The sequence below is a fragment of the Lynx rufus genome, unplaced genomic scaffold (genome assembly GCF_022079265.1).
Source record: "Lynx rufus isolate CCGP_SWC_20201006 ecotype Redwood Valley unplaced genomic scaffold, mLynRuf1.p SCAF_11, whole genome shotgun sequence".
NCBI classification, from domain to species: Eukaryota; Metazoa; Chordata; class Mammalia; order Carnivora; family Felidae; genus Lynx; species Lynx rufus.
The window spans coordinates 40,436,015-40,449,261 of NW_025814825.1; the positions used below are offsets into that span (position 1 = coordinate 40,436,015).

At 42.3% G+C, this 13,247-nt stretch overlaps 1 protein-coding gene across 2 annotated transcripts in view; it reads left to right on the forward strand.

The window, feature by feature from the left end:
- Nucleotides 1-4,657: 4,657 nt before the first annotated feature.
- HIF1AN (hypoxia inducible factor 1 subunit alpha inhibitor) overlaps nt 4,658-13,247 on the forward strand; it is a 77,556-nt gene continuing 68,966 nt past the window's right edge. The window contains exons 1-5 of one of the 2 annotated variants that reach the window (XM_047073312.1): nt 4,670-4,874; nt 5,158-5,408; nt 9,113-9,261; nt 11,687-11,832; nt 12,920-13,026. In XM_047073312.1, the coding sequence (XP_046929268.1) occupies nt 4,698-4,874; nt 5,158-5,408; nt 9,113-9,261; nt 11,687-11,832; nt 12,920-13,026 (830 nt within the window). In that variant the 5' untranslated portion in view covers nt 4,670-4,697. Of the gene's footprint in view, nt 4,875-5,157; nt 5,409-9,112; nt 9,262-11,686; nt 11,833-12,919; nt 13,027-13,247 lie in introns of both variants that reach the window. The other variant, XM_047073313.1, reaches the window with a different exon arrangement.

The following is a 13,247-nucleotide window of genomic DNA, read 5'->3' on the forward strand; positions in this document are numbered from 1 at the left end:
GCGCAAAGGCTTTGTCACGGCGGCTGAGCCGGGTCAAACGCGACGAGGGAAGCCTGCAGTGAAGGAAAGTCTTAAGGGTTCAACAAGGGCGGGGCTTAAACTGTGTTGGGAAGCCACAGGGAAGATGACCGAATGGATAGAGACAGAAAGCTAGAAGGAGAGAAAATGAATTAAGTCACTACTTTGATATTTCATATTATTGTGTCCCTTTCTCCGTCAGGGGACTCAGACGCTTACAAGGATAATGGGGACTCAACCCGAGCATCTCATGTGGATAGCTAACCTACCCGCCCCGCCCCTCCAGGAGTAGTACACGTAAGATGAGTCCGCCTTAATTTCTTCTCTGCTTGCCCTTTTCCTCTCCTTCACTGACACGTCCTCCTTTCATCCCCAAAAGTGATTATTCCTCAAATTCAGCCCTTGGTCTTCCTTGTTCTTGTTCTGTTCTGCAAATTGTTCGATCTTCACGTACAGGCATGGTGCAACACACAAATCGGCCCCAAATTCGCTCCTCAGTTTTACTTCGTGTTTACACTTGAATGTCCCAGTCACCTCAATCCAACAAATGTAAAACGAATCCTAGCACCAGAAACAGCTCTTCCCAGACTGGCTAAAACCTCAGATCGGCTAGGACTTGTATTAAATAGATTTCAAGCAGGACGGACCACAGTTACAAACACTCGCTTAACAGAAGAATGGGGGATATTATCATGTTTGCATGTGAATATGTTTTCACTTTCACATAAGTGGGATTTGCATAATTTACGCAATATAAATGTGCACATATCTCCAGCAAGTTCTGGTATGATCACTGTTTTGGAGCAGAATCTATTATTATAGACATTCTCAAATATATATTACAGCAATAAAAATTATATGAACTATTTGACATATAAAATTGGGGGAGGACTACTTCATAGCAACTTGCCCTCTTGTAAATGAGCATCTCTAGTTGATGTTCAAAATAATTGTACAATTCCTGCATTCATTCAAAGCAAGCCCTGATCTAATTGGGTCCAGAAACAGAGCTGTTCTGATTTATTTAATTATTTTTATCATGATATAATTCATATAACATAAAAGTCATCCCTTTGAAGTGTACAATAGGGGCGCCTGGCTGGCTCAGTCGGTTAAGCGTCTGACTTTGGCTCAGGTCATGATCTCATGACACCCTGCGTCGGGCTCTGTGCTGACAGCTCAGAGCCTGGAGCCTGCTTCGGATTATGTGTCTCCCTCTCTCTCTGCCCCTCCCCTGCTCACACTCTGTCTCTCAATAATAAATGAATGTTAAAAAAAATTGTTTTAAAGTGTAACAATAAAGTGATTTTTGGTATATTTGCAAAGTTGAGCAATCATCAGCACTAATTCTAAATCATTTTCATTACCCCCAAGAGAAACCCTGTCCCTGATAGTGTATTCCCCCACCCTCTGGCAACACTAGTCTGCTGTCTGTCTGGATGGATTTGCCTATTCTGTACATTTCATATAAATGGTATCATGCAATATGTAACCTTTTGTGTCTGACTTACTTCACATAGTGTAATGTTTTCAAGGTTTGTCCATGTTGTAGCATGTGTCAGTTCTCCATTCCTTTTTATGGCCAAATAACATATGGATACACAACCTTTTGTTTATACAGTGGTCAGTTGATAAACATTGGGGTTATTTTCACTTTGAGATTATTGTGAATTATGCTGCTGTGAACATTCCTGTACAAGTTTTTGTGTGGATGTATGTTTTCAATTCTCTTTGCTATATACCTAGCAGTAGAATGGCTGGATTAAAAAAAAAAAAAAAGAATTTCTGGATCATAGGATAACTCTGTTTAGCTTTCTGCAGAACTGCAAAACTCTTTTTCAAAGAAGCTGTACCACTTTACATTCCCACTAGCAGCATGTAAGGGTTCCAATTTTTCCACATTCTCACCAACATTTGTTACTGTCTTTTTTATTATAGCCATTCTAGTGGCCAGGAATGGTATTTCATTGTGGTTTTTGATTTGCATTCCCCTGATGACTACAGATATTGAGCACCTTTTCATGTGCTTATTGGCCATAGTATATCTTTGGAGAAGTGTCTATTCAAGTCTTTCACCCATTTCTTAATTGGGTTGACTTTTTATTGCTAAGTTGTAAGAATTCTCTACGAATTCTAGAGACAAGTCACTTATCAGCTATATGATTTGTAAATATTTTCTCCCATTCTATGCATTGTCTTTCTACTTTCTTGATGGTGTCCTTTCAGACCTTTTTTTTTTTTTTATCCTGGAAGGTGTTGGAATTTGTCAAAAGCTTTCTCTGTCTATTGAGATGATCATGTGATTTTTTTTTTCTTCTATTAATACAGTTAATTTTCAGATGTTGAACCAACATTGCATCCCTGGAATAAATCCTACTTGGTCATGGTATTTAATCCTTTTTGATATAATGCTGGATTTGGCTTCCTAGTGTTTTGTTGGGGATTTTTGCATCTATATTCATAAGGGATATTGGTCTATAGTTCTTTCTTCTTGTGATATCTTTGCCTCATTTAGGTATCAGGATACTTTCCTCATAGTTGGGGAGTGTTCCCCTATTTTTTGGAAGAGTTTGTGAAAGAGTAGTGTTAATACTTTTTAAAATGTTTGGTAGGATTTATCAGTGAATCCATTTAGTCCTGGGCTTTTCTTTGTGGAATATTTTTTATTCCTATTTTAATCTCTTTACTTGTTGTAAGTCTATTCAGATTTTCTATTTCTTCTTAAATCAGTTATGATAGTATGTGCCTTTCTATGAATTTGTCTATTTCACGTAGGTTATCTAATTTTTTGGCATACAATTGTATATAGTATTCCCTTGCACTCCTTTTAATTTTTGTGAAGTCAGTAGTAATGACCCTTCTTTCATTCTTGATTTTAGTAATTTGAATCTTCTTATTCTAATTTATTTTTAATTCCCAAGTTTACATATTCAATATACTCTTGTAAAAATACAAATATGCAGATAAAACTAGGGTCTTGGTTGGCACCCACAACCCCAAACCCTCCACAGAGGTAACCCCATTATCAGTTTGGTGTAGCATAGTTACTATGCAGCATAATTACATAGTTAAGCTAGTGTATTAGTTTTTTATTGCTGCATAACAAATTACCATAAACTTAGTAGCAGCCCTAAACAACACCAATTAATTATGTCACATTTTCTATGAGTCAGAAGTCCAGACACAGTTTAGCTGGGTCTCAGCTCAGGGTCTCACCAAGTTGAACTTAAGGTATTTGTGGGGGCTGTTGTCCTCATCTGAAGCTCTGTGTTTTTTTCCAAGCTCAGTGGTTGTTGGCAGAATTCAGTTCCTTACAGTTGCAGGACTAAGGTCCCTGCTGTCTTGCTGGCTGTCAACCAGGAGACTTTTTCAGCTTCTAGAGCCTACCTGCCATTCTCTGCCACAAGGAGTTTACTCCTTCAAATCCAACAGGAGAGAACTTCTTTGGCTTCAAATCTTTCCAGCTTCTGTCACTGCCCTCTAGACCCAGATTGGAAGAGTTAGAGTTATTGAGTCAGGCCCACCCAGGGTCAGTCTCCCTTTTGATGAACTCACAGCGAACTGATTAGGAACCTTAATTACATTTTTGCTATATAACATAACCTCATTGAAGGAATGATACCCTACCATATTCATAAGATCTTCTCTTATAAAACTTATAGGGCACGTACACGATGGGATAGAAATCTTTGGATCCATCTTAGAATTTGGCCTCCCAGAATTGGCCATAAAAACTGTCTAAATAAGCAATAGAAGTCATTGAGAAGGCCTTTTATAACCAATACAAATTGTTGGAAAATGTGAGACGCTCATGGTTGGCCATTAGTAATAATCTTGGTTCTGTGGCAGAAACATCTTTCAATGGGGCACCTGGGTGGCTCAGCTAGTTAAGCGTTCAACTCGATTTTAGCTCAGGTCATGATATCACTATTGTGAGACTGAGCCCCACGTCAGGCTCCACATTGTAAGTGCAGAACCTGCTTGGGATTCTCTCTCTACCTCTCTCTCTGCCTCTCCCCTGTTCTCTCTTTTTCTCTCTTAAAAATAAATAAATGGGCGCCTGGGTGGCTCAGTCAGTTAAGCGTCCAACTCTTGGTTTTGGCTCAGGTCATGATCTCATGGTTCATGAGTTCGAGCCCTGCATGAGGCTCTTTGCTGTCAGCACAGAGCCCGCTTCAGATCCTCTGTTCCCCTTCCTCTCTGCCCCTCCCCTGCTTGGGCTGTCTCTCCACTTGCCATATATCTTTCGTTTAGGCCTTCAGAGCAAACTTTGCCCAACATCTATCAATCTGCCTTTCCCTTCTGACTTCCTTAGGTCAAGGGTTGGCTTCTCTCTCCATCCATGACTGTAAAGTTTAAAGCCCCATTAAATTGGCCTCCTTCTCTGCTTCTTGTGTAGACTTGGGCACACTGAAGAAGAAATAATATTTTGTGGATTGAGTAACCAGGTGATCACCCCTATTCAGTAGGTCTAACCTCTGGGCCCCAAGTCTTCAGGGGCGGAGCTTAGTGTGTAGAGCTGTAGGTCACCATTAGGAGGAGCTCTCCCCAGGCCCCGGTTCCGCTTCCTTTGTGTCTCCGTACCGCTCTCTCTCGAAGTCATCTCTATGGTTTCCGTTGTAGTTTATCCGGAATAGGCGGAGCTTCCGGTTCCGGTGGGGCAGTCTGTAGCGAAGGAGATGGCGGCGACAGCAGCGGAGGCCGTGGCCTCGGGCTCTGGAGAACCCCGGGAAGAAGCTGAAGCCCCCGGCCCAGCCTGGGATGAGTCCCAACTGCGCAATTATAGCTTCCCGACCCGGCCCATCCCGCGTCTGAGTCAGAGCGACCCCCGGGCGGAGGAACTTATCGAGAATGAGGTAGGGGGCGGGGCCCCGCCCGAAGGGGGAGGGGGAAGGGACCAGGTTGAGAAGAGAGGTCAAAGGTGAATGGTGATGGATGTGGGGGACTGGCTGGGCTGTCGCCTAGGACCTAAGGGAAGATGGAGAGGGAGGCGAGGAGACATGGGCCTTAAGGGGTTCGCGCTTGTTCACAGTAGAAATTATTTTGAAGTGGGAAAGTTTTTGGAGTCATGAGACAACAATGCACCAAATTCTTGGGATGACTTCATTTGTTTTTTTTTCACTTGGTTTTTCCACTTAGGAGCCTGTGGTGCTGACAGACACAAATCTTGTGTATCCTGCTCTGAAATGGGACCTTGAATATCTGCAGGAGAACATTGGCAACGGAGACTTCTCTGTGTACAGTGCCAGCACCCACAAGTTTTTGTACTACGATGAGAAGAAGATGGCTAATTTCCAGAACTTTAAGCCCAAGTCCAACAGGGAGGAAATGAAATTTCATGAGTTTGTTGAGAAACTGCAGGATATACAGCAGCAAGGAGGGGAAGAGAGGTAAGTTCCCAGATCATGATTTCCCACTGAATCTGGGGCATCCATTTTCCTTTCTTGTAGCTGCTTGAGCATATAGAGGAGTTGGACGAGTTCTCTAGCTTGAGAGATGAGAGAATTTATTAGATTTGAATTGGAACTCTGAACTTCTTCGTCGTCTTTACAAGTGGGAGAGTTGCCTGGAAGGGTCAGATAGGTGAACAAAGCGAGTGAAATTGTTTAGATGAAAACTACAGTAAAAAAAAAAAAAAAGAAAAGAAAACTACAGTGAAGTTGAATCCATATGCCCTGTTCATAGTGAGAAGTCATTACTTGACTCTTGTTTCTATTTGGGAGTGCAGTTTCAGGGTTTGCCAGATACTCTCATTTTTCAAGAAAAGCCAGAAATCAAGATTTTTACTTAAATGTTTGGTTTTTTTTGACTTTTAAATGTGGGCAACTAATTCACATTTTTGTTTTTTGTATATGTTTTTATGTTAAATTTTTTTTATTAAGTTTATTTTTGGAGAGAAAGAAAGAGCGTGTGTGCACACATGCTGGGGGTGGCCAGAGAGAGTGAGAGAATCCCAAGCAGGCTCCGTGCTGTCAGTGCAGAGCCCAGCACGGGGCTCAAATGCAGGAACCGTGAGATCATGACCTGAGCCAAAACCAAGAGTCAGGTGCTTATAACTGACTGAGCCACCTAGGTGCCCCTAATTCAAATTATTAAAAATGCTGCCGGGGGGGGGGGGGGGGAGGGGGGTTGGGACAAGCAAAAACAACTCAATTGGATTTAGCCCTGAGATTGCCAGTTTGTATTCTGTGTCCTAAAATATTGGGCTGGCTGGGGACTGTTGAAACTGGAACGTTTTATAGATTTTCATGATTCTGGGGTGAAGGATACCAGGATCCACTAGATTAGGGAAGATCAGATTCAATGGGGGAGGGGTTGATACAGATTTTCATATTGTACTAGAGATAGCAAACACAAGACACACACAGAAGTGACTCTTTCTCCTCTTATTCTAATATGCGAAACGAAGACAGTCTCTGAGGTAGGTCCCAGACAGAATTCAGTTCCATGCTATAACATTGTTTCTAGGAATTGTTGTCACTGAGTATGTCATGGTGAATGATCATCTCTGTTGCACACTTGGTATCCAGCTCTGGGTTTCTCTTTAGTCTCCTGCCTCAATTCTTTTCCTGACTCTCTGTTAGCAGCATATGGCTGAGTGAATGGATTCAAAATATCTTTTTTTTTTTTTTTTTGGCTTCCTGATACTTTGCAGTTATCTTAATGATAGAACTTTAACCAAAAAGAGTTTCCAAGATCTCAACCATGATTGATCTGTTCTTTATGTCTTACAAAGGCGGCTGTACCTGAATCATCTTGTACATTAGTTTCTTCAGATTTAACATAGCATGTACATGTGTGTGCATACATCCACACATACCCCAACGTTTGGAGAGAGGGTGTTTAAGTGGTGCTGGAGTGTAATTCCACTAAATGAACATTTGTACTGGAAGGAGCTTGAAATTAGACACATGTGCACACATGCTGGGGAGGGGCAGAGAGAGAGTGAGAATCCCAAGCAGGCTCCTTGCTCTCAGTGCAGAGCCCAGCGCGGGGCTCATACGGAGGAACCGTGAGATCGTGACCTGAGCCGAAACCAAGAGTCAGGTGCTTATAACCGACTGAGCCACCTAGGTGCCCCTAATTCAAATTTTTAAAATTAGACACTTTAAGTTTCTTACTTCCCTTAGGGGAAGCAGTTTGCCTAAGTATAAGCTATGAGTGTAGTCTGTACTTTATGGGTGATTCAAGGAAAATTTCTTTCTTTGTGCAAGTTCTGCCATACCAGCTGACTTTATCACCAATCAACTCCATTGTGTAATTGTACGGGTTGTTAAGGTTCTAGGAATTCTGAGATTCCTCTTTGAGCTCTTTTGACCATTTACTGTTCAGCTATAATAGGAATTGCTTGGATTCACATTTGGTGAGTGTTCTGCCTCTTTCAAAGTTACTTGGCAAAATTTCTATATGAATATATATTTTATAATCTCTGGAGAGAGTCTGAAGGTTACATTCGAGTCTTGAGGGTTCCTTGTCCCCCAAAAGATCACTAGTGTTTACAACTTGTCAAGATTTCTAGTTAATATTGTCTTAAACATCCTGGTTCTAGGCACTGAGAAACCTTTGAGCCTTTTTTTTTTTTTAAGTTTATTTATTTTGAGAGACAGAGACAGAGAGTGGCGGGGGGAGGGGCAGTGAGAGAGGAGGAGTGAGAATCCTAAGCAGCACAGAGCCCGACATGTAGCTCATGTCCTGAGCCAAAACCGAGTTGGACGCTTAATCCACTGAGCCACCCAGGCACCCAATGTGCCTTTTTTTTTTTTTTTTTTAACGTTTATTTATTTTTGAGACAGAGAGAGACAGAGCATGAACGGGGGAGGGGCAGAGAGAGAGGGAGACACAGAATCGGAAACAGGCTCCAGACTCTGAGCCATCAGCCCAGAGCCCGACGCGGGGCTCGAACTCACGGACCGCGAGATCGTGACCTGGCTGAAGTCGGACGTTTAACCGACTGCGCCACCCAGGCGCCCCTACCAATGTGCCTTTTGAAGTAGTGGTCTCAGGACTAGGATGGGGCTTTTGCATTTTGTCTTCATGTTTGCCCCTTTATTAATATTTCTTGTGGGGCTTGATCAAGTGTGTCTGGGTTTTCGTATCCCTTAAGTAACTTCTGATCTTCCACAGTGTATTAGGAGCCCTGGGTCTGTAGAAACCTGATGAGGCCTTCAGCTGTAGAAGGCTACTACAGAGAGGTGGCTCAGTTAGTTAAGATAAACTAGGGTTCAAGCCAGAGTCAATGACTTGAAACAGCAAAGGTTTATTTAGCTTTATAACAACAATAGTCATGCTGCATTTCCATCCACACTTCATGTCGAGGTTCTGCTCTTACGTCTTTTTTTTTCAGTTTGGGACCCAGATTGCCCCAGCAGCTACTATCTGAAACCTTGTAGTTGTTGAGCAGAGAGAAAGGGATGTGGTGGTAGTGTATGCTCGTTCTTCAGATTACAGTTTGGAAGCAACACAAGTCATTTTTGCGGACATTTAGTTGGTCAGAGTAAGTTAAATAAGCAAGCTTGGCTTCAAGAGGGGTACAGAAGAATTAACTCTCCCACGGGGAGGAAACTAGCTCTTGGTGAACAGTAATACGATTTACCATAATGGCCATCCAGGGCCAAAGAGGATGTCTCAGGCCCAGAGAGTCTGTGGAACAAGGCTGATTAATCATTCTAGACTCTATGAGTAGGCTTTGAGGAATCTATGCAATTCTGTGTGTATGTGCATTTTTATGGAAACCTTCCTTAGATTCTTAGATTTATGCTGTGACCCACCAAGGGTTGAGAATCACTTCTTAAGGGCTCCTGGCTGGCTCAGTTGGTAGAGCACGCAACTCTTGTGAATTCAAGCCTCACATTGGGCATAGAGCTTATTTAAAAAAAAAGAATCACTTCTTTGAAATATAAGTTTGGTGTTGAACAGAGCTCAGAGAAGGATAGGCAAGGATTTAGTTTTCAGAGAATCTGTTTTGGTTAAGATTTGCATGACTGCAGCTGTTCTGTGGGAGGTGCAGGTGTGGATTTGGATTTCCAGGTGTGGAGAGGCCATGCCAAGAGACTGTGTACGTGCACTAATGGGATCTTCTTCTCGGGGAACATAGGTTGTATCTGCAGCAAACGCTCAATGACACCGTGGGCAGGAAGATTGTCATGGACTTCTTGGGTTTTAACTGGAACTGGATTAATAAACAACAGGGAAAGCGTGGCTGGGGACAGCTGACATCCAACCTGCTGCTCATTGGCATGGAAGGTAAGAAATCTTTCAGAAAGCAGCATAGCTTAGAGTTGTACAAACCTGATTTCAAGGCCTGTCTTCACCAGTCATTTGCTTTATGACTTTGAACGAGTCACTTAACTTTCTTAAACTTCAGCTTTCTTACCTGTAAAAGGAACATGATAATATTTTATAAATAACTCTAAAGATTCAATGAGATGATGTATGTTAAGCAAGTAAGCTTGTTTCATGCACTGGAAAAAGAAAATGAGTTCTTTTCCCTTCCTCAGTTGCTTCACGAGTGTGTACATTCAGATATTAGGGATCTTCTTGAAAAGGTTGCTGTTCTCTATTTGATCTGTCTATATTCAGAAGATTTTTATCCCAGTAGAAGAGGCAAGCTTATTTTTTCAATATAAATTGAACCTTATCTTTTGAATGTTAATATATTTATGGAATTAAATTCAAAAGGTATAAACAGGTGTGTAATGATAAATTTCTATTCCACTCCTGTTTCCCAGCCTCTTGTGTTGCTCCCTGGAGACATCTGGAATAACTAATGTTATTAGTTGCTTGTGTATCCTGCTAGCTGATTTTATGCATACACAAGCAAATATGTGAATACGTTCTTTTATTTTCTTATTCATTTGAATAAAAGGAGAAGCCTTTGAACTCCAGTCAGAAGAAGGAGAGCTGCTTACTGGCTGGGGTCGTTGTCTCATTCTTATTTTTATTTCTGGCACTAGCTGAAGGCCAGGCCCATAGTAGGTATTTAGTAAATGGTGAATAATTTGTATTGAACAAGGAAGTAATTATTTGTTGTCCTTCACCACTGGGCTCTGAAGTCTCTTCTCCTCCTTTGATTGTCCTTTCTTCAGTTTTGGATTTTTTGCTGCCAGTATTAATAAAGATTTCTAGCATTGCAGCTTATGGATTGTATCCTTAACCTGCCCCTTTGAAAGCAACTCTTGACTGACCTGGCAGGAGCCAGTTGTAGTTTACTTAACTAGGAGTTTTGCTGCTGCCTTCTTGTCCTTTGGTAGAGTGCACAGAAGCGGATCCCTCAGGTAGAGATGAGAGAACAAATCTTTGACGATGCACATGAACTCTCAGCATGTCAGAGGGCGACTGTCTTGGCCCACCCAGGCTGACCTGGGGAGTGTTTTCTAACCTTCATGCTCTGCAGAGGACCCCTCAGCTCCCAAGGATTGTGCAAAGAATAAACAACAGATGAGGTCCCAGTTACAAAAGAATAGATGGAGCATGTATACACTAAGGCAGAAGTAATTCAAGGTGGCATTTTATTTTATTTTATTTTATTTTATTATTTTTTATTTTTATTTTTTGGGAGAGAGAGAGAGAGAGAGAGAGCGTGCACGCACAAGTGAGGGAGGAACAGAGAGAGAGGGAGACACAGAATCTGAAACAGGCTCCAGGCTCTGAGGTGTCAGCGCAGAGCCCGATGTGGGGCTCAAACCCAAAAAATGTGAGATTGTGACCTGAGCTGAAGTTGGACACTCAACCAACTGAGCCACCCAGTGCCACAAGTTGGCATTTAAAATTATTAGCCTTAGGGGCGCCTGGGTGGCTCAGTCGGTTGAGCGTCTGACTTCGGCTCAGGTCATGATCTCACAGTTTGTGGGTTCGAACCCCGCAGCAGGCTCTGTGCTGACTGCTTGCTCAGAGCCTGGAGCCTGTTTCAGATTCTGTGTCTCCTCTCTGTTTCTCCTCTCTGTCCCTCCCCTGCTCACACTTTGTCTCACTCTGTTTCTCCAAAGTAAGTATAAAAAATAAAATAAAATAAAGTTATTAGCCTTATAAAAATTATACAACACTCTTCAGGAATCCGATATACTCTCCCGATTCCTTTATGAGAATTAACAGCCCCACTGTTAGCTCTAAGAAGTGTTGCATCCCGTAGATGTGTTGAAGTGGGAGCAAAGATTGAGAATCTTTGCGCTCCAGAAGAGCTACTCCAGGCAAATACATACTCATACAACTTGGAATGACCGGTTAATCCCATCAAAGAAGTCATATGTGTGTGTTGTTGATGCCAGTCATTTCGGTTGTTTCTAACTCTTAGTTTGCTACTCTTGAATTCTTACCATAGTCAAGAAAGGTACTAGTATGCACAGTATATTACTTTGCCAGACTTGTGAGTATTATCTTGATGCGCTGCTGCTTCTAGTAAGGACAGAAGCATCATTTATGAAAGTTTGCTTTGCTCCAGTTTATGGTGAACTCTTAGCCAGTGATGGTTTCTAAACAACTTACTACCCACTGAAAGTGCAACACCTAATTTGCTGAGAGTTGTAATTGCAGTCTCCCTGATTCTGCTTGAAATTTTGATTGGGAACCCTTAGCTGAGAGGGCAGACTGGGTTTCTCCAGCATTGGGCCTTGTGTTTCAGCCTATGCAGTAGAGCCAATGCTCTGAATAAGACCTGTCTTTCCTCCCACAGGAAATGTGACACCTGCTCACTATGATGAGCAGCAGAACTTCTTTGCCCAGATAAAAGGCTACAAGCGATGCATTTTATTCCCTCCGGATCAGTTTGAATGCCTGTACCCATATCCTGTTCATCACCCATGTGACAGACAGAGCCAGGTGAGCTTGTGTGGTCTGAGGAGGGTATAGGACTCCTTTGGGATACAAGGTTGGCATGTTTTTCCCCTTCCCCGTGGATAAACTCAGGATAATTTTACAGTATAGTTCACATCATCCAGGCCCCTGTGGTGATCCCAAATGTATATAAGGATAAACAGTCCTGTTGCAATTCTGGAGGGCAAACTCCATCACTGATGCTGTGGACTCTGGTTACCCTGTTTGAATGTGTATGTCTCCACTGGGTTTAATAATTGTTTTCTGTTGTCGTGGATGCTTGTTCTTTTTGATAAGGAGAAGGGTGAATAGAATTGAGATATATCACTTACTGATATTGTCCTTTGGTAGAGTGCACAGAAGCGGATCCCTCAGGTAGAGATGAGAGAACAAATCTTTGACGATGCACATGAACTCTCAGCATGTCAGAGGGCGACTGTCTTGGCCCACCCAGGCTGACCTGGGGAGTGTTTTCTAACCTTCATGCTCTGCAGAGGACCCCTCAGCTCCCAAGGATTGTGCAAAGAATAAATAACAGATGAGGTCCCAGTTACAAAAGAATAGATGGAGCATGTATACACTAAGGCAGAATTAATTCAAGGTGGCATTTGAAGTATATGGTTGATTTTATGGCCAGCCAGAGAGGTCCTCTCCTTTCTTGAGAAAACTGCCTAGCTACTTAATGTAGGAGTTTTTGCTGGCTAGAACGTGTGTGTGGGAGAAAGTTTCAGAAGGTCTGGTTGAAGGATGCATCCTTAATTCCTCATATTGGCAGGCCATGAGTAGGTTTTCTGACTTGCAAACTGTGGTGATTGGCTTCTAATCTCAGGAGCACTGAGGCCCAGGATTCTTTATTACTTAATCTTTGAGCATGGCCTGTCATAACATTGTTTTTTGAGAGAGAGAGAGAATGTGTTTAATGTTTGTATGATATCTTCCGTCAGGTATGAATTCTAAACACATCTTTTTTTCTTAAAGCCATCTTTTTTTTTTTTTTTTTTTTTTGACTACCAAACTAGTACATCATAGTTAATAATAAAGATTTGGTGATTGACTGATTTTTTTTTTTTTTTCTTTCTCTTGAACCTCTCAGGTGGACTTTGACAATCCTGACTACGAGAGGTTCCCCAATTTCCAGAACGTGGTTGGTTATGAAACAGTGGTTGGCCCTGGTGATGTTCTTTACATCCCAATGTACTGGTGAGGAGGGGGCTAGGACTGGGGGCTTCTTGGGAGCTTTCTTTCCCATTCCCTGGAAAACTGTATCTTGTCCCTTCTGAGTTGTGGCAGGATTGGTCTTCTTTGATCTACAGGAAGGTTGGCATATCCAGATGTGAGCGTACTGAACATGGAGGAAATGACAACCCTCCCTGTCTCTAGGACAAGATGACAATTCCTCAGGTCAAAAGAGATCCCAGAGG